At 47.6% G+C, this 23000-nt stretch overlaps 1 protein-coding gene across 1 annotated transcript; it reads right to left on the bottom strand.

Moving 5' to 3' along the window:
* Positions 1–20309: 20309 nt before the first annotated feature.
* Positions 20310–22762, bottom strand: ID2 (inhibitor of DNA binding 2). Its single transcript, XM_082744322.1, has 3 exons — positions 22289–22762; positions 21913–21976; positions 20310–21074 (listed from the first exon to the last, which is right to left on the bottom strand). Exons 1-2 carry the CDS (start codon positions 22634–22636, stop codon positions 21920–21922), a joined length of 405 nt encoding a protein of 134 aa, XP_082600448.1. The 5' UTR covers positions 22637–22762; the 3' UTR covers positions 20310–21074; positions 21913–21919.
* Positions 22763–23000: the final 238 nt, after the last annotated feature.

The raw sequence follows: 23000 nt of genomic DNA, 5'->3' as shown, positions 1-23000 counted from the left end.
AATGTGCTGCTCACTGGAGCCAGACACTGTTGCAAGTGCTCACTTGGGCCTAACTCGCTACATTCTAACCGGCCAAGGAAGTAGATCCTGTTAGCAGTCCTACTTTACAGATGCGGAAACTGCAATGCAGGAAGTTATAACTTTTACATAATTTTACATGCATTATATTTTTATAACTGTTTCCTAAAACATTGGCATCATTAGTGTTCTTTGTTTTTGAGAAAACTGAAGATTTGGGGGTTTGAGGCCCATGCCACCCTCGACCCTACCCCCAGGGTCACCCAGCAAATAAACAGAACAAAGAACACCAACCCCGGGTTTCTGCCTCCAAATTTTGTCATTTCCCTGTCAGTCACCACACTGCCTGCCTCTCTTCCCCCAGCACCCCTCACTGGGCGCTGCATGGATCTGTGATGCTTCTGCTCTCCGTTCCCTCGTCAGAGAAAATGTTAGCGGAGAGTAGTAAACATGCCTGAGTCCCCACACTCAGCTGAACGAATGTCAGGTTTCCCAGAGAAGCTCTCGTGTTCTTCCTCTGTGCCGTTCCCCCAAACCACAGCCGCCCTGATGCTGGGCAGTACAGTGGGCCAGATGTGCAGGTGACCCCGGCGCTGCGGATCCTTGCGAACCTTCGAAAGAGTCCCCTGTCTGGCTGTACCATCCTTGCTGACGGGATCGCCCGAGCTGAACTCTGTTCATTTGGTACAGATGACCAAGGTGAAATACTTACAGTGTGTGTGTGTGTGTGTGTGTGTGCACTTGCAAGTGCATGTGTTAAAATTTTTCCTTGCCCGATAGCTGCTCTGACTGAGCCCACCACTGAATTAGGGGGTCAGCCGGTCAGTCAGCCACTGATGAAGGAACATAGAACAGAGTCACGAGGCTTGAGTGGTGGCCCTGATTCTGTGACACGTTCATCAAATGCCATTTATTTGTCTGCCTTGGTTTCTTCAGAGAAACATGGAACGATGGAAGGAGGAGGATTCCCTCCCATGGTAAGTGGGCTACCTCCCCAGAGTTGATGATGTGTTGGCCCCTTGCAAGCATTAGTTCTCTGCTCTTTGCAATAATATGGAGGGGCAGGCACTTCCCCTACCTTACGAACAGGGGAACTAAAGCTGAGAGAAGTTAAAAACCTTGCCCAGGGTCTTGCCGTTATGTGTTAGAGCAGGGATTTGAACTCAGGTCTGACACCAAGGCCATGAATGTATCCCCAGCTATCCACGTGCCTCTGCAAGGATGTCCGTGAACTCCGCTTGCAGACACCGAGCACGCAGAGTGGAAATGCTGTGGTCACCCATGCAGCCCCCTCGGGTTTACCCACGGGGACATCACACAGTGGTCATACCATTACGAGTGTTTTGGGCTGCCCAGAATGGTTTGCTTCCACTGACTTTCAGCTTCCTCTACCTTTGTCTTAGCTCAGGCTGCTGTAAGCACGTACCACAGACTGGTGGCTTAGAAACACCAGAGTTCATGTGTCAGTTCTGGGGCGGGAAGTCTGGGATCGGGGAGGCAGCCTGGCCAGCTTCTGGCAGAACGCTGTTCTGGCCTGCAGATGCCCAGCGCGCTCGCATCCTGGCGCGGGGGACAGCAGGCGGGAACGAGCTCTCCTGTGACTTGCATGTGGGCACTAATCCCATCAAATGAGTTTTTTTAGAGATTTTTTAATTTATTAATTTGACATAGAGAGATCACAAGTAGGCAGAGAGGCAGGCAGAGAGAGAGGAGGAAGCAGGCTCCCTGATGAGCAGAGAGCCCGATGCGAGGCTCGACCCCAGGACCCTGAGATCATGACCTGAGCCAAAGGCAGAGGCTTTAGCCCACTGAGCCACCCAGGCGCCCCTCCATCGAATGAATTTTGAGGTGATACAAACATTCGGTTCCTAACAACCTTCCTCCTCTGGATCATTTTCTGGCTAGCGGAAACCAGCTCTTTGTTATTAGACCTCATAAGTGCTAACGTTCAGCGTGAGTAGAAACTGTCTCCTACCTGTTTGCTCTTTGGGTCCCACTGACTGCCAGTCTGCCGGAAGTGCTGCGCCATCACTCTGCTGCTGGGGGGCTTCCAGGACCGCACAAGATGGAAGGCCAGCCTCTCTGTCAGGCTAGTGCATTGATTTGCCACCCCCGGAGGCCTGGCCAAGCACAGGGAAGACGGTGGTCACAGGGCATGGCTTCCAGCCAGACTTGGCTTCAGCATTAGGACAAGAAAATGGCACATCCTGGACCTGCTCACCAATCAGCACCCCTCTTGCAGGTGGTCCCTCACCACTGGAAACAAGGTGATCTTTCCTCTAGGACCTGTAGACACTATCCAAACTTCAAAGCAGCCACTGTTTCTTCCAGAAGTTCCAGAGATCTTCCAGATCTCCAGCCCCTTGTGCCTTCCTGGAGGATGGGGAATAGGGCTGGAGGTTCCATGCTTCTAATCATGGCTTGGTCTTTCTGGTGACCCGCCCCACCCTGAAGCAATCCAGGAGCCCACCTAGAGACATCTCTTTAGAACAAGATGTACCTCTCCTCCAGGAAATTCCAGGGGATTTAGAAGCTCTGTCAGGAACCTGCATCAAAGATCAAATCTCTCTCTCTCTCTCATTGTGCCACAACAATAAAGCAAATATCAACAATATCAATGTAACTATAGTAAGGTTAAGAATTAGGAGCTGGTGATATCTTAGAAGTCTTTTGCATGTCTCTTCTGGAAGTCTAGCCAGAGTACCATTCCTTTGCTTGAAGCATCCTCTCCTTGCTTATCTTTATGACTTTACCACCTGTGTATGTCTCCTGGAAAAATTTTACCTGCGTTTGATCTCATATAAATAAAATAATTTAATATTTACCCCTGACTTCCTTTTTTCATTGAACACTGTTTATCAGTACTACTGTACATGGTTATAATTCATTAATTGTCATTGAAGAACAGTATTCTCTTACATAAATATGTATAACTTCCCTATTTACTTTATTGGATGTTGGGTTGTTTCCAATTTTTATTGCAGTGTTTGTATGAAGGCGTTTTACATGTCTCCTGGTTTACCGGTATAAGATTTTGGACTTTTTATGTACAAATTTCTGGGTTTGAGTTATTTCTAGAAAAAAACATGTATTTTTGTAATTCAGAAGAATAGTGCAAACAGCACAGACTCTCCTTGGTTTATTATATCTCTAAAGCCCCCCTGGGGTAGATCTATGTCTAGACTGCTGTGACGATCCTGAAATCTTAAACGTAACAAGAACTGGGAGCTTGTCAACAGTGAGTGACAGCACAAGAAATTGCCATCTGGAAACAGACCAAAACCGGGGCCTTTCATTTTGGAATGATGCAAGGAGAAAAGAGCTGTGATCCAAGACATTGGCCTTGCGATAGGTGTGGCCAGGAGGTCGCGTGTGTGCCCAGCAACCCCTAGACTTCCAGACCTCCCCTTCCTCCAGCACCAGCGGAACTTTCCACCCAGATGTGGGTAGTCATTTCCCGTGCTGGTCTAACAGGGAACTATCCCCCAAATCAAGTTCCCCAGGTCAATTCTCCCCACCATGTTTTCCTCCTTCTCGTTGGTGCCATAATGATTTCCTTACTCAGGCTCAGAACTGAGTTATCTTTGCCTCTTGTCCCTCCCATCCTCTCAGCCCATCTGTCACTAAGCTCGTAGCTATCCTCTGCAGTGTCTCCCTAGGCTGTCCCTGTAGGGCCCCTTCACCTTGCCACTAGCACCCACCACCACCACCTCCCACCGCTTCCCTTCTTCCTTATCTTCCCACAAATACCATTGAAATCTCCAAAATCACGGAGTTCATCATTTCCTGCCCAACAGTGGTGATGTCTCTCCTGCCACCCCAAGTAGCCAAACTAGTGACCTTCCGTGGATGCTCGAGACCCTTCATATTATGGCCCCAATTTACTCCTGTTCACATCGATTTCTAGGTTAAAGTTGTCCTCTCATGCCGATTTTCCCGAGTATCACAAAGATCTTCAGAAAACTAAACTCAGAGATGATCCTTATTTTTTGTGGGTTTGTCCTCACTTCGTCAGTGCTCGGTGCACGCTTTCTCTTCCTCACATGCTGAGCGCTCTACCTTCTTGATACAATATTTCCTGTTGAAATGTTGTCTGGGGTTTCCCTTAAAGCCTAGAAACTTTCACAAACCAAGGGAGTGCTCATTCGTGCCTTCTTGCAGACGGCCACCACCACAGGCAAGGCATTGGGGGCAAGAGTCAAACTGGAACTCAGTGGGTAGCAAGTGAACAGAATTTATTACAGAAAAAGCTGCCATAAATTGAAAAATAATTGAATCTCAAAATTTTAGAATTAAAAAACATTATAGAATGCAATCATACTGGGACGCCTGGGTGGCTCAGTCAGTTAAGCATCTGCTTTTGGCTTAGGTGATGATCCCAGAGTCCTGGGATCGAATTCTGCCTTGGGCTCCTTGCTCAGCAGGGAGCCTGCTTCTCCCTGTGCCTGCCACTCCCCCTGCTTGTGCTCTTTCTCTGACAAATAAATAAAATATTTTTAAAAATGCTATCATATTATTTATGGAAATAGAAGGGTCCTGAGCTTAGCAACATACAGAAACATAAAGTTCTCCAAAGAGACCTGACAAGATTTGAGTCTAACACTCAATTTGTAAATTAAAAAAGTCAGAGTCCGAGTGTTTTCTAGCATGTTGCAACTTGTTTTGACCTGCGACAGCACTAACCTTAGTGTTGTCAAACTAATCTTGTTCCAATAGCCTTAGAGACAGAGGAATGCATTACTATGGACTAGACTAGAAATTGTTGACCAGTAGTTAGAGTGAAGAACATCAACGAACATGTGAAGTCAATTTTTCACATAATTGTAAATACATAAAAAGAGATATGATTGGACATAACTGACATCAAAAGTAAGAGTGTGACCCTGAAGATTAAACAAAGTACAGATGATATCAAAGACAATCCAAGTAAACGGTCAGTCAGTGACATTGCCAGGAAAGAGGTAATAGCTGTGATTCTAGCAACGGGACAAGTGCTGGGAGACGAGTTGATTTTCGAGAGCAACTCACGTGTCCTGAAGGACGACTTGAACACAAGGTAAGACTTAAAAAAAAAAAAAAATCTGTACCATGAATTTGAATGACAAGAGGAGAATTCAAAGGCTTAGCATTTGTTCTGGTGTTTCAAAGGAAACTGGACAAAAATAGCAAGGATTTGAGGAAAACAGTAATTGGTGATGAGAGGTGGTGTTTTCTCTGTGACCCAGAAACAAAAAATGTCAAAGTTTGCACTGGAAAATTACAACATTCCCAATATCCCCCGAAGCACACATGTCAAAATCCCAAATAAAGAGCATATTGCTTTGTCTCTCTGCCATCTGTGGCATGATTCAAACCGGAAGTCAAAAATCCATCCATCCCATCATGCACACACTCTTAAGGTCCACAGGATGCCTTACAAGGCGGAGAGCTGAATGGGGATCTTTGGTGACAAAAAAATGATTTGTCTGATGACAAATCTGTCACCAGATTTGCCATGGACTTTAGCCTTTCCCTTGAACATTTGTGGAAGGCTGGTTATGTGAGGACATTAGTAAGTATGACACAAAAAACTGGATTCATGGTCTGATGAGTTTGGAAAGTCCATTCAAATGGGTTTGTTACATAATGTATTAAAACTTTCAATGTATATTTGGAAATTCCAAGGAGAGAGAATGGTGTGCAATCTCTTCCAAACAGAGCTGACCCCGAGCCCTGTTTCTCTTGAGCATCGAGCAGGACAGTATTCCATAGAACTTCCTATAAAGAGCCTTGATTAATTGAGGCCTTTCCTCCAAATGACTTTTGGAAATTTCAATAAAGAAAATGTGTCACTGAGCCTATTCAAACAATCTTGCTGTCCCTGTGTAAATGGTTGTCACCCAAGGCTCGTCTTAGAGTGTAAGATGTTGGTGTGGGTAAGTCTAAGAACTTGCCCTTCCTGCTACATAGTGACTTCAGTACCAGTTAAGAATGGGAGAAGATCACATGAAGCTCTTCTGTCCCATCCTGACATGTCAACCTGCAAGAACAAGGATCCCAGGAAGGGGGATGACAGCAGTGGGCGGGGCCGACACATACGCAAGTCTGGAAAGCAGAGACACAGGCTGTATCCCGTGTTTACCAGTGGGTCCCTAAAGAGACCCAAGTTGAGCTGGTGTGCAGGGGGCCTCAGAGGGCCTCCAGCCGAACATTCCCCCTCCCCCCGGCACGGGGGAAGCCCAGGGTCGCCCCCCTAGAGGGAGAGGTGAAAGTGGTTGAGAACGGGAAGGCCGGCTGACTGTCTTCCCATCACCCCCCTCTGAAGCCCTCTCCTCCTCCTGTCCCCAGAACATTTGCCCAGATGTTCAAGCCAAGTGATTTCCAGTTGTTTGCTACCAATAAAATGGAAGCTAGATGTAGCCGAGTTGTCATGGTATAGAGCACTAAAAATAACGCCTGGACTGCTATGCCATTCCTAGCACGTGACTTGGACAAGTCCCCTGCATAGACATTGATCTACGGAAACTGCTTCCAACTCCAGCTACTTCGTCACGTGAGTGTGGCTTCTCGGCGTTGAAACCTACACGATTATAAACGGATTAAAATTCATGTTGAACCCTGGCTCATTCTATACGATAGGAATACTCATCCGTGGATAATGAAAATCACTGAAAAAAACAAAACAAAACAAAACAGTTTTGCACATCTTATTTTCTGTAAAATATTATCTTAATGTTTATAAAAATTTTTAAGGGTTGAGGAATGTTTTATGGTAACAGAAACAAAAACACTTATAATTTCAATGCGTAAGTGCACATATTCTTTTTTGCAGAAAAGCATAATAGGATGAGAAATAATTTTCAAATGCAAGCATCTAATTAAAACTCTGTGGGGGGCTTGGACTAGAAGCACTAGGCCAGAGAGAAGAAGAAGCAGTGTGAAATTTCTGACCCTGAAAGAAGAAATGGTTCTTGTATTTTAACTTATCATTTTATTTTATTTAGATTTTATATATTTATTAGAGAGAGAGAGAGCACAAGCAGGGGGAGGGATAGAGGGAGAGAGAGAAGCAGGCTCCCCGCTGAGCAGAGAGCCCTGTGGGGCTCGAACCCAGGGCCCTCGCAGGCGATGGTGGTCAGATGGTGGGAGGGTCTGGAGGCCTCGTGAGGGTTTTCCCACTCCCGTGCCCAGTGGGTGACAGATGAGGTGTGAGCCGGGATGGCAGGTGTTGGTGGCAATAGCTACATGTCGTCTCTCTCTGCAGCTTGGGCTTCCTAGCGAAATGGCAGCTACATACCAAGGGTGATGAGGGAGGGAGGGAGAGAGAGAGAGAGAGAGAACCATGCCAAGTTGTACGACCTTATATGAACCAGCCTTGGCATTCACAGAGCATCCCTTCCTTTGCATTCACAAAGTCCAGCCCAGGTTCAAGGGCAGGAGACAGATTCCACCCCTTGCTGTGGAAGTAAGCAAGGTTCCAGAAGAGGATGTGGGACTAGAAATATTTTTGCAGCCTTTTTGGAAAGCACAGACTGCCACAGATCAGTATGGAGATCAGGAAGGCAAATTCTCCCCTGTGGTACCATCATGGCAGAACACGGATGGAAAACCAGCTCTGCTCCATGCAGCACACACTCTGGCCTGATTTTTGAGACCTGATCTTCTTCTGGGACAGGAGAATTCCAGATAGTGTGCTGGAGCTGAAAGGACCCGAGGCTTTGTTTCCGTGGGCCTGACAGTAAGTGAGTGCCCGTGGGGCCCCGGGGAGAACCGCCTGCCGCCTGCCACTCTCCGCGGGCTCGACCCCAGCTCTGGGTTCCACGGGGTGCCCGTGAGGGTGGCCTGGGGCAGGAAACGGTCTTGGTGGAAGACCTGTGAAGTCAAGCAGAGCTGATCCCTCACCACCAAAGCCCTCAATGTACTTTTGGTGGCCAATCGCGTCCACTCACATCCCCCCCGAATGATTTCCACTGAGTTGGAAAATGTCAGTGAAAATTTACACCCTTACTATAGTGAAAAAAAAAAATGATGTAAAAAATAGAAATGGCTTTCTTTTCAGACACTGTCACCATTTCTCTCTTGCATATGGCTTCCAGCAAGAGGTTTGTGTGTTTTTTTTTCTTTTTTTTTTTTCCCCCTTTCCTTCTATTTCACTGATGATTTGGCTATGGAATCTCAGAGAACTTGGGTCTTTGCCTGTAACTAAGAATGTAAAGGCCTTACACAGAAAATGTGGAAGTGTATAAAAAATCTTCAATATATACTATTTTCAGATTGCATATCAACATAACATTTAGGATTCAAGTCGCCTATCTTTATCTCTATAGACATTACACCAGAGCTACCACGATCCTATGTATAAATGTGTGGAAATGGCCCAAGAGGCATTTTCAACATTTCCAGAACTTCGATCTTTTTATCTCCTTAACTACTTGAAGGGTGTCACTTTCTTTGGTGGATCTGAAGAACATTATCGATTGTGTGTAATCTTTCCAGTAATTAAAGTATTTTCCCCAAGACAGGCTGCATATATATTCTCGCTGGGTGGGGTAGGCGGAGGGAAGGATTGCCTGGATTTTATCCTGGGCTATTACACCTTGCCATTCCATGTATTAGTAGAGCAATCATTTCAAGTTCAAAATATTTAAGAGTATCTAATATATCTTTATATCGATGTATCTAATCATTCAGATTTGTATCGATGTATCAATGTATCTAATCTTTCAGATTTGCCATTATTATCCCTGCCATTGAGAAAGTGGAAATATTATTTGCCTCACTTTAATTCTATTTATGACTGGGTGTTTAATCAACTGAGAGTAATATTTGGGAAAAGGAAAATGATTTAAGGAGTTACGATGTTCTGTGATGTGTGGTTACTTCTATGCTATTTACTTCTTGGGTTTAAAAAGCCAAGTTAATTGTAGTCTGGTTAATAAGTTTGAAATATATTGGCTATAACTACAGAAGGCACATATAAGCCATTGACATCTAGACATCTCAGCAGCTGGAGAAAATGCCAGCATAATTCCTAAATTGAGAGTTTTAGTGACAAAGCAAGATATGCCTGGAGGAGTCACACAGCCAAAATTATCCCTGCCATTTCCAACAAATGTTTCCAAAGAGCTTCTAAAATGGTGCCTGCAGTGAGGACTTAGCCATATCCCACTTGTAGCACCTATGGGTTATAGCAACTGCCCAGGTCTAGAAGTCTCTTGATTTTCCCCAGCAGCATAGGAATTGGGACTCTCAGGTTGGCTCTGATCCCACCTCACCCCAGGGCCCAAAGTTCCTAGTGAAAACAGCCTGTGGAGCCAACTTCCAAGATGGCGTCAGGAATCGCCCACTCCTGGTGCCCCCACTCTACATCCCACACTTCTGGTCCCTCCCACTGTACCAGAGTTGGTCTGTGACCCATTATGGTGGCATGTCACTTCTGGCATTCTCTCTCTAACTCTGGGGAAAGCCAGCTGCCATGTCATGCTCAGCCCTGTGGAGAAGCCCAGGTGTCAAGGAACTTAAGATTGTTGGCCAACAGCCGTGAGGAACAGAGACTTGTCACAACCACATGAGTGAGTCTGAAGCTGACCCCCCAGCGTGGCTAAGCCTTGGCCAGGGCCACCCAAGTAAGTCACTCCCGATTCCTGACCCTCAGAAGCTGCGCAAGGTAATAAATGTTCGTAGTATTAAGATTCTAGGTTTTGGGGTACTTTGTTACGTGATAGTGTAGAACTAACCCATAACTAGAATTCTATTTTAAATCCAAGACTTGGTGAACCTGTGCATCTGTTCTCTGAGCAGGGCGGATTTCATGTTACGCAGGTGAGGACAAGGGGGTCCAAGAGTCCAGTGCACCAGTCAGGGTCCGGTCACAAACTTCAGCAGAAAGAAAACAAACTGTGAGCTAGGTTTCAGGCACCGACGAGGTAATGGAAAAAGTGAGAGGAGAGCTCTCAGGTATCCCAGAGGTGGTTCCTGCAGGGAGCATTTCCACCCTTGGGCTGAGGACACGAAGAGAGGGGCTGGAATAATTCACTCCCAGAAGCTCTGAGGAAGGGGTGCCACTCACTGTGTGGGGGTCTCCGAGCCGGAGGGGTGCCCCAGGCCTGGGCCCCACATCCCACGAGGAGCAGGTGCTGCTCGCTGGTGCTGGAGCCTGCGAGGGGAGTGGGTCCGCGGTCTGTCTGGGAGCTGGAGCCGCAGACAGGATCCAGGGGGGCTGCTGCAGGAAGGCTGGGGGCAGACGTGTTGGGTGTGGCTTCCGGGAGTGCCAGGAACAGCTCCAGTCCTGCTGCCCCACACCCCCCCCCATGCCCTCCCTCGCCCGCCCCGAGGCTCTCCTTCCGCAGAGCCACCAGCGCACATGGTTGCCGATGGCGGGGTGGGCGGGGGCCCAGCGAGAGTCGGTCAGCCCATGGCTCATCTTGCCGCCCCTGTTGGCTTTCCTCACTTTCAGTTCCTTCATAGCACTTACCCCACAACTGTGCTAGAATTTTCCTGTATATGATCTCAGTCTCTTTGCTGGAATGCACGTCTTTCCCCCCGATCAGGGCAGGGACCCTTGTTTTGCAGCACCTAGAAGAGTGTGGGGCGCGGAGACAGCATCGGGTCAGTGTTTGTGGAGCAAAGGCACTAGGAAACGTAACAGTCAACGTGACCCGTCGGACACCTCGGACCTGAGCCCTGGAAAGAAGCGTCTCCTTGGGCAGCGGGAGCGGCTGCGGCCCGAGCGCTTGTTCTCATGGACGACAGCCCGCGGGGGGAGAATCAGCAGGACACGTTCCCGCGTCCCTGGGTGATTTGCGACTGTTTCTTCATCAGCTGGAGTGTGCAGCGATCACACTCCAGGCCGCTCGAGTTTCCGGACAATTCTCCAAAGTCACTGTCAGCCACAAATCCAGGGCCTGACAAACGTGCCCCGAGATTTCTGTCTTCGTCAAGACAGATTTAAGCTGGATTGGCTCAACCCATATGGATTAAATTTAAATTGGAGGGTTTTTTTGTTTGTTTGTTTTTCTCCTTTAAATATTTTACTTTAGAGGATTAAAGTTTCAGTTAGCATTTTTGGAATATTCCCCCCCCCCCCTTGTAGGCTTTGGCAAATTCTGGTGAAATGAGAACATTGAGGATGGCCCTTCCATCCCCTGGTCTGCGGTGCTTCTGTAGGATTTTCTAAGACGTAGAAGTTTGAAGGAATGTGGGAGGTTTTGAGAACTTTCTTCCAGATCCGATGGAACTTGGCTAGAAGACTGTCTGTGCAAGGTGCGTCCCGCAGCACTGTCTGTAGCCGGCTGCTTACTTAAGACGAGGACGGTATTCTGAGAGGAAGGCATCAGCATATATGTGGACACACATGTACGGTTCTCTGCTCATGACAGAGGAGAAGAGAGAGAGGACAAGGACGGGAAGACGCGGGTGGGCTTTGTAGAGATGGTCTTTGCTGCCTGTTGGTGAGACGCTGGTGTCCCTGGGCTCACAGAGCGGCGTCTCTTCTGGGGGGGGGGGGGCGGCAAAGGCAGCTGAGCCAGGTGAGGAAGGAGAGTTCACCTGCGCTGTAGGTCAAGGTCAACCTTGAGGGAGGGAACAAGGATGCCAAGCCACATGGCAGGAGGCCAGAACCTTTGGAGAAAGGACTTTCTGACCTACCAATCATGACCACTTCTGGAATATTTTAGAGCGATTCTTCGACTCATGCCACCTTACCTGTAAATACCCAAGTAAGCATCTTAAAAAGGCAGGGCCGCTCTCTAGTGTGACATAAGACCGACTTCACATCGTGGAGCTAATTCTGTAACATCACGTAATGCCTGTGTTCGTGCCAACGTCTCCAGCTGCCTCGAACGGTTGCCTGTTGAGAGTTTAGGAAGCTGAACAAGACCCATTCCTTGCATTTGCCTGCTATATTTCTTACGTCGTCAAGGACAGCTCTTCCCTCATCCTCCCCAAGCTCCCTGCCTTAGTGTCACCGATGTGTTGACCAAGCCAGGCCACTTGTCGTGAGGAAACCCCCATTCTGGCCTTCTGCTCACTTCCCACAGACAAGAAGTTAGACGGAAAGGCTTTATGTTATTTCAAATTGGGTTATTAGAAAACATGCTTTCCTAAAAATATTTCACGAGTGATGTCGTGTCCTTCTATGGGACACATCTCATGATCCTTTGTCTGGATTAGTAGTGACCGACGTGGAGGTTCAAGTAAGCATTTCCTCATAAACAGCCTGATCATGTCATCATGGAGTCGCCCATCAATCTGTCACCTAGTGATTTTGCTAGGGATTTAGTTCCTACGTTCGTTGTGATATGAGGGGCTATACATGGTGGTTTGCTAATTTTGTCCTTCTCTTGAGGTTTTCTGATCTACAGCTTATACAGGGAAGGTAGGACAAATGCATTTTATGTTTAATTTTATTTATCTTTTTATTTTTAGAGAGAGAGAGGGAGAGAGAGAATCTTAAGCAGGTTCCACGCTCAGTACATGAGCCCAGTCCGGGGCTCGATCTCAACGACCCTGAGATCACGAGCTGGGCTGAAATCAAGAGTTGGACTCTTAATGGACTGAGCCACTCAGGCGCTCCCAGGACAAACACTTTCCATTTCCCTTTAATTATCCATTTTTTTAAATGAGTCAGTGCTCTAGAAGCCTTCCCTGGGACGCGGAGAGTTTTATTCTATTTTCGTCTCCTCTTTATTTTTGTTTTTATTTTTACTTCCTGCCCTAGATGGAGAATCAACCATTTCTCCAAGAAACTGCTTACTTCTAGGGGTAGATGGTCCTGGGGAACGCAAACTGGTATAGGGAGCTGCTTATCGCGGCCAAGTCACCTTTGCTTCTAGGCTTTTTCAGTGGAACATTAGAAAAATATTTTTTTAAAAGAGAAGCAGTGAGTTTAAATTAATATTTTCAGTTCAAATCTAAGGTTTTGGGGCTTTTTCTTCTTTAACTGTTCCTTGTAACTACTTTGTCTTACATAAAAATCTTGGTCCCTAAACCATGAAGCGTGATTACTTCTTCACTTACCTTACAACATACATTTACCAGTTGAAAAGAACAATAGCCAGCACTTCACTTTCATCCCATCAGCACTTCACTTACGGACGATATGACAAGTGAATGACCTTTACGATTTCTCTGCAGCTCTTCCTGTCCTTAGACTATCTCCAGGGGGCACGTTGAGTAAAACTGCCATGTGCCGCAGCCAGCTGGGGTAACCGATGGCTTGTCACGGGTGTATCACCAACTCGAGATGCAATTAGACCCATTTGTTCTATTATTTATAAAATTTTTTTAAAATTACATATTGCTTTTTTCTTTAATTTTTAAAAAAATTTACATCATGATCAAAAATACATAACGAGCTACCTTTAGAGATGTCGCATTTCTCTGTTTTAGCCCTCTGCCTTCCTCCATCAGCAGCCATGTCAATTGGTTTATCCACTTTATTTCTCTGCAAATACAAACATAGATGAATCTCTATGTATATATTATGGTTTTCTTCTTCCTCTTTTTAAAGAGAGAGAGAAAGTGCACGAGTGGAGGAGGAGGAGCAGAGGGAGAGAGAGAGAGAATGCCAAGCAGGCTCCGCTCTCAGCACAGAGCCCGACGCGGGGCTCAGTCTCACACCCTGAGATGATCTGGGCTGAAATCAAGAGTTGGTTGCTTAGCTGACGAAGCCACCCATATACCCCTAAAACTTGCCTCTGACACAAAAGTTAGCCTGCTACGTACACTATCCTGCCCTTGACATTACACCCTGGAAAGCCCACATCAGTGTAGAGAGAGCCCTTCCTCTTCACAAGGCAGCGTCAGGATGTTCCACCGATTTTCTGACCCGCCCCTGCTGCCCTGGTGGACAGTTACGTTGTTTCCGATCATTTGCCCACTGGGTGAAGGAGTAAACGCATACACAGTCCTGCTGGCCGGTGTCCAGTTCCTCCGCATATGGGTGGTGCCTTTTTATCATGGATAAGATTGTTCCCCCGCAGTCTTGTCAACAAAGTGTATGGACGCTTTTGGGCCGCTGTCCGTCTGCTGAGTGAGAGCTGGTATCTGATGTCATTTCCACGCGTACTGAACTTACTACAAACAAAACATACCACCTGTTTCTGTGTGTAAAGGCCAACGTATTACTTCACTGTGAGTTTCTCTTGTGCCATTGGACTTGTTCTCTTCAATTTTCAGGACATACGTATGTGTGGCACATTAGCTTGACTAAAGGCTTGTCAGACACTTCGGCGTGTCTCATGTTCAAGTTCAAATCACCTGTTCCGCACTCCCCTCTGTTGCGCGACCTTAGGTAAAGTCTGCCTGAGTGTCCGACTTTCCCAACCCACCCTCTGGGTCCTACCTTGATTTCATCGCTGTGAGCCTTTATCTCTCTGTGCTGTATTTTGGGTTATTTCCCCTGATCCATCTCCCAGTTCTCAAATTCTCTCTCTAGTAGCTTAAATTTTTTTCTCTGGTAAAATGCACATAACATAAAATGAACCATCTGAATTATTTTTAAGTATTGGTATTAAGTACATTCCACGGTATTAAGTACATCCATCCATGGTATTAAGTCCGTTCATGTTGTGGTGCCATCATCACCGCCATCCATCTCCAGAACTCTTTCATCTCGCCGTGCTGAAACTCTGCACCCATTAAGCTCCCCCTTCTCCCCTCCCCTGGCACCCACTCCTGTACTTTCTGTCTCTGTGATTTTGACCCACAGAGAAATGGAATCACATGATACTTGTCTTTCTGTGACTGGCTTACTTCACTTCGTATTATGTCCTCAAGGCTCGTCTTACAGCAGATGTTGGAATTTCCTTCCTGATTAAGGCTAGTATTTCATTGTCTGTCTATACCACATGGGGCTTAGCCTCTCAACTGTTGATGGACACTTGGGTTGCTTCCGTGTTTTAGCTATTGTGCATAACGCTGCTGTGATCATGGACGTAAATATTTCTTTGAGACCCTGCCTCAATTCTTTTGGATATATACCAGAAATGGAATTGTTGGAGCATATGGTTATTCTACTTTTCAATTTTCTTGAGGGGATGCCATACTGATCTTCACAAAGACTTCATTATTTTACATTCTTTCTAGGAGTGCACAAGACTTCCAACTCCTACACATCCTCCCAATGCTCGTGATTTTCTGTTTTGTTGTGTGTGTTTTTATAGTAGCCACCCTAATGAATGTGAAATGTCATTACGGTTTGGATTTGCATTTCCCTAGTGATTAGTGATGCTGATCTTCTGTTCATGTTTTATTGGCCATTCACATGTATCCTTTGGAGAAATATTTATTCAAGCCCTTTGTCTATTTTTGAATTGGGTTGTTTGATTTTTGTTGTTGAGTTTTAGGAGGCCTCCATATATGCGGGCAATTAATCCCTTATCAGATCTACGATTTGCAAAGATTTTCTCACATTCCGTGATTTACCTTTCTGCCCTGTTGATGGTGTCCAGTGAGGCACGGTTGTAAATTTTGCTGAAGTCCAGTTTTTATTTTTGTTGCCTGTGCCTTTGGTGTCATATCAAAGAAAGCATTGTCAATTCCAATGTGGTGAAGCTTGTGCCATATGTTTTCTTCTAAGGATTTTATAGTTTAAGCCATTATGTGTAGGTCTTAGATGCATTTTGAGTTTATTTTTTGTATGTGATGTTAGAGAAGGGTCTGACTTTGTTCTTCTGCATGTAGATCTCCCGTTTGTTGAAAAGACTGGGCCTTCTCTATTAAATGGTCTGGGCATCCTTGTTGAAAATCATTTGGCCACATATATGAGGCTTTATTTCTGGATTCTGTAGTCTATTCCATGGGTCAGTGTGTTTGTCCTTATACTGTACCACACTGTTTGGACTGCCGTAGCTTTATAGTAAGTTTTGAAGCCAGGGACTGTGAGTTCTCCAACTTTGTTCTTCTTTTTTCAGTATCACTTCTGCTCTTCAGGGTCCCTTAAAATTCCATACGAATTTTAGGATGAATTTTTCTATTTCTGCAAAAAATGTCACTGGGATTTTCACAGGGATTGCACTGAATCTGCAGGTTGCTTTGGGTGGAATTGACATTTTAACAGCATTAAAATCTCCAATTCATGAGCATGGGATGTTTTTCCATTTATTTATGTCTTCTTTAATTTCTTTCTGCAACATTTCGCAGTTTTCAGTGTGCAAGTCTTCACTTCCTTGGCTAGATTAATTCCTAAGTATTTTATTTATTTTGATGGCATTGTAAATGGAATTGTTTTCTTACTTTTACTTTTTAAAAATAGGCTCCATGCCCAGTGTGGAGCTCGAACTCAGGATCCTGAGATCAACAGTCCTTTGTTCTCCGGACTGAGCCAGCCAGGCTTCCCACCCCTGGAATCGTTTTCTTAATTTTCTTTTCAGACGTTCATTGTTACCATCTAGAAATGCTCTACGTGTTTTAAATCTGGGTTTTAACCTTCCATTGGGTTTTCAATTTCAGTGATTGTACCTTGCGATTTTCTTATGTTTTTAATTAGTTCTTTGATTTCTTCTCCTGAACCGTTTTAGTTACCCTTACCTTAGAGCCTACAGCTCTTTGGTTTCTAATCTTTTTCTTCATCGTATCTACCAATTTTATTTTTACTGTAAATTGGTTTTCAGTAGGTTATAAAATTTTTAATTGTAAACCTACTTTCAGCAAGTCATTGAATATGAGAATTTTGTGTGGTCAGTATCTAGGGCTTCTGTCTCTCTTTGGAGAAGTTTTGCATTCACTCCTTCCAAATACCCCGTGGGTATCACGGACCAGGAACGATTTTTATGTTAATTTATCAGCATTAGAATTTCTCAATTGAACAGGGCACTATACATTTAAATCTCCATTCCCCAGGAGGGCAGATCTGTGGCTATGGATTCTCAAGGGAGATGTTTCTTTTCCTCCTGAGTTCCAGGGGAGAGATGGGCCTCACCATGATCGCCCTGGATGAAGGATAATTTTCTTTTCAGTCCACACTGTAACTCTGATTACCGGCCTTCGAGAACGGTCTCACTTCCAACTCCCTGCTTCACGGGGAGCGAAACCTTGTCTCAAGTTCTTGCTGGGTCAATGTCCGCACGCTGGGGTTGGTGCCCTCCTTCAGGAAGCGCCCCCCCCCCCCCGCCAGGTCCTCACACTGATGTTCTGTTCGCTCTCAGTATCAGCACTAAACAAAATACCTGTTGGTATTTTGTCATCTCTGTCTCAGATGATCTTTATGAGGAAACAGACGTTCAAAACCTGAGCAGAACCATCACCCAGAAAGAGAGTCCGGGCTGGGAGGCCCCGTTCCTGGAGCAGAGGGCGTCAGAAATTGGAAGGGTGTGCGGTGAGCCAGGCTGACAGGGCTTTGGAGAGTTCTGGAGCTGCACAACCACAATGTGGAAGGCCTGTAAATAATTATCCTTGAACAACAACAAATGCTTTATTGATAAGAACGCTCTTCCTTATTAACTTCCACATCTTTGTCCACAGAAGCCCCTTCACCATTCAAGTAAAACCCTGGACAGGGTCTGTGCACGGACTGCTGTATGTCCTTCCTTACGCCCTTCATATCTGTGAGTCCAGTTTCTATAGAGCAGAGAGACCACGTGTTTGCCTGCCTTCGAGGATTTATCCATGGCTTTGAGAATTAAAATTAAATGAAAACTGACCTGCACATTTATTGTTTGAGGTCAGTGTGACCTTGATTCCAAAAACAGATAAGGACAGCACAAGAAAAGAAACCAAAGGCTGTATTTTATTCTAAAAAATTCCAAGTAAAATGTTGGCTAACAGAATCCGACAGTGTATGTGCGAAGTAATCATACATTATGTTCAAGTAGGATTAAGTACAGAAATGTAAGGCTCATTCATGTCGGAAAAATCAGTGTAATCACTAGAGAAAAGTAGAATCAATAAATAGAATAAAAATGTTTTACCAAATGTGCTCCCAAATTGTGATTCAAAATCCACCCCCCCCAAAACCATCTAACAATTAAAGGGTTCTGCCCAAAATGGATCAAAACTCTCTATTACAACAACATCCTAGAGTCAGGTCATGCATGAGGAGAAAGCCTGGCTTATTTTCATCAAGATCTGGACTAAGAGAAGGATGCTGGGTTTCACCCCATATTCCTTTAATGCAACAGTGGAGCTCCTGGGTAATATTATTAAGCACTTCAGTAAATATAAAATAAAATAAATGTAAGGAAAAGAGAAGGGAAAACTCTCTGGCTTTCATTTAACTTCCCAATTTATTTCTCTCCATAATGAAGTCATAATGTCTTGGAGTCTGGGGGTGATGTCTGATACTTGCATTAAAATCCAAGACAGCAGGGAGTGTAGAATTGGTAGTAGACACTCGTTTGCAAAAAGGGGATCCTAAGTTAGGACGCGGTACAGACGACCTAAGAGTCACACGTGGAAACGACTGTACACATATCAGAGAGGCGATCTTTCTCCAACGTTCATTATATCCAAACGCGGGATCTCCCCTACGATTTCTCCCCCATCGCTGGGGCCCGGGGACCCCGCCCGCGAGCCGCCTTCCCCGCGCCGGCCAGCAGGTGGCGCCCGGCCTCCACCGGCCGGACCCCGAAGGGCAGCCCGCGCTCCGCCGCGGAAAGTCTCCTCCGAAAGGCGCCCCTTTTCCTGGACGCCGCTGCTGCTCGGGGTCGTCGTCCAAACGTGGCAAGCGGCGCCCGGCGCCCGGGGACCGCGCAGGCGCTCGAAAGGGCCCCGCCCGCACCGCTTCCTCCGGGAAGCCCGCGAGCCCCTGCAGAAGCCCCTCGGTCCGAGTCGGAGCCCCTCGCCCCGGCGAGCGGAGCACCGGCCTCCGAGGCTGGGGGTGTCCGGGGGTCGGGGGGCTGCGCCCGAAGAAAAGGACGGGGTGGGGGCGGGCGGGCAGCGACGGGTCCTCGCGCTTCCCGCCGCCGCGCGGCCCGACGACAGGTGGCCGACTCAGGTGTCCGGTCCGAAAGGCGGCCGGGGTGACCCGCCCCCCCGCCCCGCCCCGGTGCGGCAGGCCGAGCGGCGTCCCCGGTGGTATGACTGTCAACCACCACGACGGCCCGGCTCCAAGCACGTGCTCCCCGGCGGCGTGGACGCGGGACGGGGCACGGGGGGCGCCGGGCAAGGCCGCCCCGCCCGGCTCGCCGACGCCCGCCCGGGAGGAGGGAGGGTCCCGGGCGCCACCGCCGCAGGGGATGCGGGAGGCCGGCGAGGCTGGGCGGCCGGCCCGAGGCCGCCCCTCCACACCTGGCCCCGCACTCCCCTGGACGGATTCCGTGGCAGGGCCGGAAACGCCACCGCCGCCAGGGCAGACACGGCGGCGCCACCCAAACACCTGCTGGGCCGGGCCGGCGAGCGCGGCCCCAGGTGAGACGCCCGTCCCCACCCGCCCGGCCTCCCGCCTTCCTCCTCCGGGTCCCACCCACCTGGGCCCGGCCCTCCAGAACCTCCCTCCCCGCCCTCTCACACCTAAGTTCTGTCTTCCAGTGTGGGAACCTGTGTCTACACAGGCATCTTAGGCACGTATTCGCGTTCACTGCGTGTTTAAAGCGGGGTCCCAGAGCTGCCCGGGGAGGACCGCAGTGGAAAGGGGCCGCAGGTTCTTCCTGAGACTCAGAAGGCCGGTCTCCTTTCCCGCCCTCTTTCCCTTCCTCGGCAGTCCGGGGGTGCAGTCAAGGGTGAAGGGCGATTTAACAGCCACCTGTCTTGGAAAGTGGGCCCCACCCCAGCCCTGTCCGCCGCAGGCTGGGTGCGCTGCAGGTGTTAGAGGTACAGGGAAACTTGGGAGGCTGGCAGAGCGCGGGGCCCTGTTACAGCCTTACCTCCCGCGGGCGCAGGGTCGCGGGCGGCCAACAGTGAGGGAACACCCGGGGGTCTTTTCTGACTTTCCCGGAAAGGAAATCTTTTAAACCATGTCCTGAACTCCTGTGGACTTTGTCCTTCCGATTCACAAGCAATTTCATATCCTCCAAAAGTATCTGAACACCTACTCAGACAGGTAGTCCTTCCAGACTCCACATTTATTTTGGGTGATCTAACCCCTAGAAGTCCGGGCCACAGCAATTTCTTGGTTTGAAACACAGCCCCAAGCCTTAGAACTAATAATTCCCTGCAGACTAAGAGAAACTTGTGTTTACAGACTTCCCAGCTGGGTCAGCTCTTCTGAAATGCCCGAAGCAGGCCTTTGCCCCCAAGTGCTGGCTCAGACCACACATAGATTAGAAGTTTCTCGGCACCCAAGTTCTACGGCTTCCGGGGCGGCGGGAGGGATGGAGAAGGGGTTAAATTAACTAGAGAGAGAGAGATCTTAAAAACCATTCAGAATTCAGGTATTGACTTCAGACATGTTTATTATAATCTTATACAGTCTACATAAATTTGAACTTGTATTTATTTGGGTTGTTCAGTTATAACATAGCATAATAAAAATCAAAGCACTGGTCCTCTGAAATAAAGCAGGCAATCACCATTCAATAAACACACGATTTATTTTGTATAAAAGGGTTAAGTTTACAACTAAACTTTTATAAAAAGTTTAGCATGAATAAGTACATCATTACACTTTGTATGCAGAAATACACATCTCTGCCACTATACATGAAAACTCTAATTAAAGAGTTCACAAGGTTTCACTCAATATATATATATATTTATATATAAATATATACACAGCATTCAGTAGGCTTGCGTCAAAAAGGTAATTTCTGACCAAAGACTTCATCTAAGTAACTGAATACTGGATCCTTCTGGTATTCACGCTCCACCTTTGAAAAAAGGCAAAGTCTGCTTAAATTGGGAAATTCCTTGTGATTTTAACGTTTTCGCTCCCCATGGTGGGAATAGTATATAAAGAAAACCTTCCAACTGCAGAAAGGGCATTTAAAAGTCTTTTTCATAAATAACTAATATCACAGTCCAGGTCAGAGAACACCCTGGGGAAGATGATCACTCTTAGTTTTCCTTCCATTTTTTTTTAAAGGTCCATTCAACTTGTTGTTCTCTCCTTGTGAAATGGTTGAAAAATAAGAAGTTCAGCGCCTGAAAAGATCCTGTGGATTCGTTGTTGTTGTGCAAAGAAAAAGAAAAGTCATGAACACCTGCAAAAGATTGGGGGAGAGGCATGTTTTAGGAGAATGGAACCTAAGGGCAGAGGCGGGCAGACTGGCGCCAGGAGGAAGCCGCAGTTTGAACATTTAACCACCAAACACTCAAAGATTGGGCAAACCCTGGCGTCCAGATGCAACACACACTCTCGGCCTCGACAGTGAAAATTAAACATGAAAATAGCAGAGACTCAAGGGAAAAACTTCCCAACGCAATCTCCTATTTGGATCTCCAACAGCCGTGCTCACAGGCGCCAGTCTGCTTCTTGTAACAATTATTTGATTGAAAACAGCCCTTTGGTTAACAGATAGGGAAGTCGGAATCCCACATCACAGGGTCAGGCGCAGGGAAGCAATGCTCTGGCCAGCCCAATCTCCACGGGCTCCGGTTTTAGGGAAGGAGGATCTCTATGGAATTTGTGGCGATAAGATTAATTAGATGGAGGTTAGTACCTCATAGTACCAGAGCAACAGCAGAGTGGAGCCAGGCCGTGACGTGTGTGGCAGAAGCCAGGACGCCTTTTCCTCAGCCGCCTTCCTAGGAAGTTAACTGGGTATTTTTCGTTTCTTTTTTATGTTAAAGGAAAATGTGCTGTGATCTTGAGTGACCAGAGCCAGGAGCCCCCTCAGACGCGGTTTAGGAAGACAACGGGCTACGTGTAATACCCCTAAGTACACATTCATTTACTAACCCCCCCAATTTTGCAGATACACAAAGCACCTCCCCACACAAATAAAAACACACGCGGCGCACACATATAAAAACACACGCGGGCGCACACACACACTCCAAGAGGCAGTTTACCAACGGGAGGCGCGAGCAAACACTCACCATTTATTCAGCCACAGAGCGCTTTGCTGTCATTTGACATGAGCTCGGAAGGGAATTCAGAAGCCTGCGAGAGAAAGGGAATGAAAGGCGGTGTGAGACAATCTTAAGGAAAAGGGGCCTTTTTTTTTTTTTTTTTTAGGAGCCCACAGAACAGCAACTTTCATTAAACACGTTTATGCTAAGATTCAGAATCACAGTTGCATTAACGTGTCAGAACTTATCAGCGATTTCACGCACGACTCAATCTATAGCAGATTTTTTTTTTTTTTTTTTTTTTATAAAAGTTAATTAGCTCATCTGTAAGTCCCGGACTGCGGCCGTCTCGACAATGGGTCTGCCGCTGGCCGCGGGCGGGGGCACCGGGAGCACGTCTTACCTGCAAGGACAGGATGCTGATGTCCGTGTTTAGGGTGGTCAGCGGCGTCCTGGACGCCTGGCTCTGCCCAGGTCGCTGGTGGTGCAGGCTGACAATAGTGGGGTGCGAGTCCAGGGCGATCTGCAGGTCCAAGATGTAGTCGATGACGTGCTGCAGGATTTCCATCTTGCTCACCTTCTTGTTCTGGGGGATGCTGGGCACCAGCTCCTTGAGCTTGGAGTAGCAGTCGTTCATGTTGTACAGCAGGCTCATCGGGTCGTCCACGGGGGTTTTGCTCCGGGAGATGCCCAGGCTGTGGTCCGAAAGGCTGTTTTTCCTAACGGACCTCACCGGACTGAAGGCTTTCATGCTGACCGCGCGCGGGGAAGGAGAGACCGGGAGGGAGCGGGCTGCCTAGGAGCTCAGGCCGCCGCCGCCTGCGGAGCTTCCTGCGCTCGGCACCGGGCTCGGCTCAGAATGAAGCCGGGCGCCTGGCGGGGCGGCTTTTATCGGCACTCGCCGGGGGCGCACGATCCGGCTTCCCTGCATCCCCATTGGTGGAAGGCGGCGCGTCCATCAGGCCGCGCGGGCGCCCCCATTGGCGGACGCGGGCGCGGGGCGAGCGCTCGGTCCTTCCGCGTTCGCAGCCAATCCCCGTGGGGTGGGCGGGGCGGGGGCCAGCCCAGCTGGGGTGGTAAATAGAGTACAGTAAGCGCGGGGCGGGAGGGGAGCG

This window comes from Mustela nivalis (genome assembly GCF_964662115.1).
Source record: "Mustela nivalis genome assembly, chromosome: 8".
NCBI classification, from domain to species: domain Eukaryota; kingdom Metazoa; phylum Chordata; class Mammalia; order Carnivora; family Mustelidae; genus Mustela; species Mustela nivalis.
This window is presented reverse-complemented; position numbering and strand designations above follow the sequence as displayed.

Bases quoted from the DNA above. Each gene is read 5' to 3' on its own strand.
- ID2 (XM_082744322.1), bottom strand. From the start codon at position 22,636: ATGAAAGCCTTCAGTCCGGTGAGGTCCGTTAGGAAAAACAGCCTTTCG. The intron at 21,977-22,288 runs GTAAGACGTGCT...TTTCTCTCGCAG, and splicing joins TCAGCATCCTGTCCTTGCAG to GCTTCTGAATTCCCTTCCGA.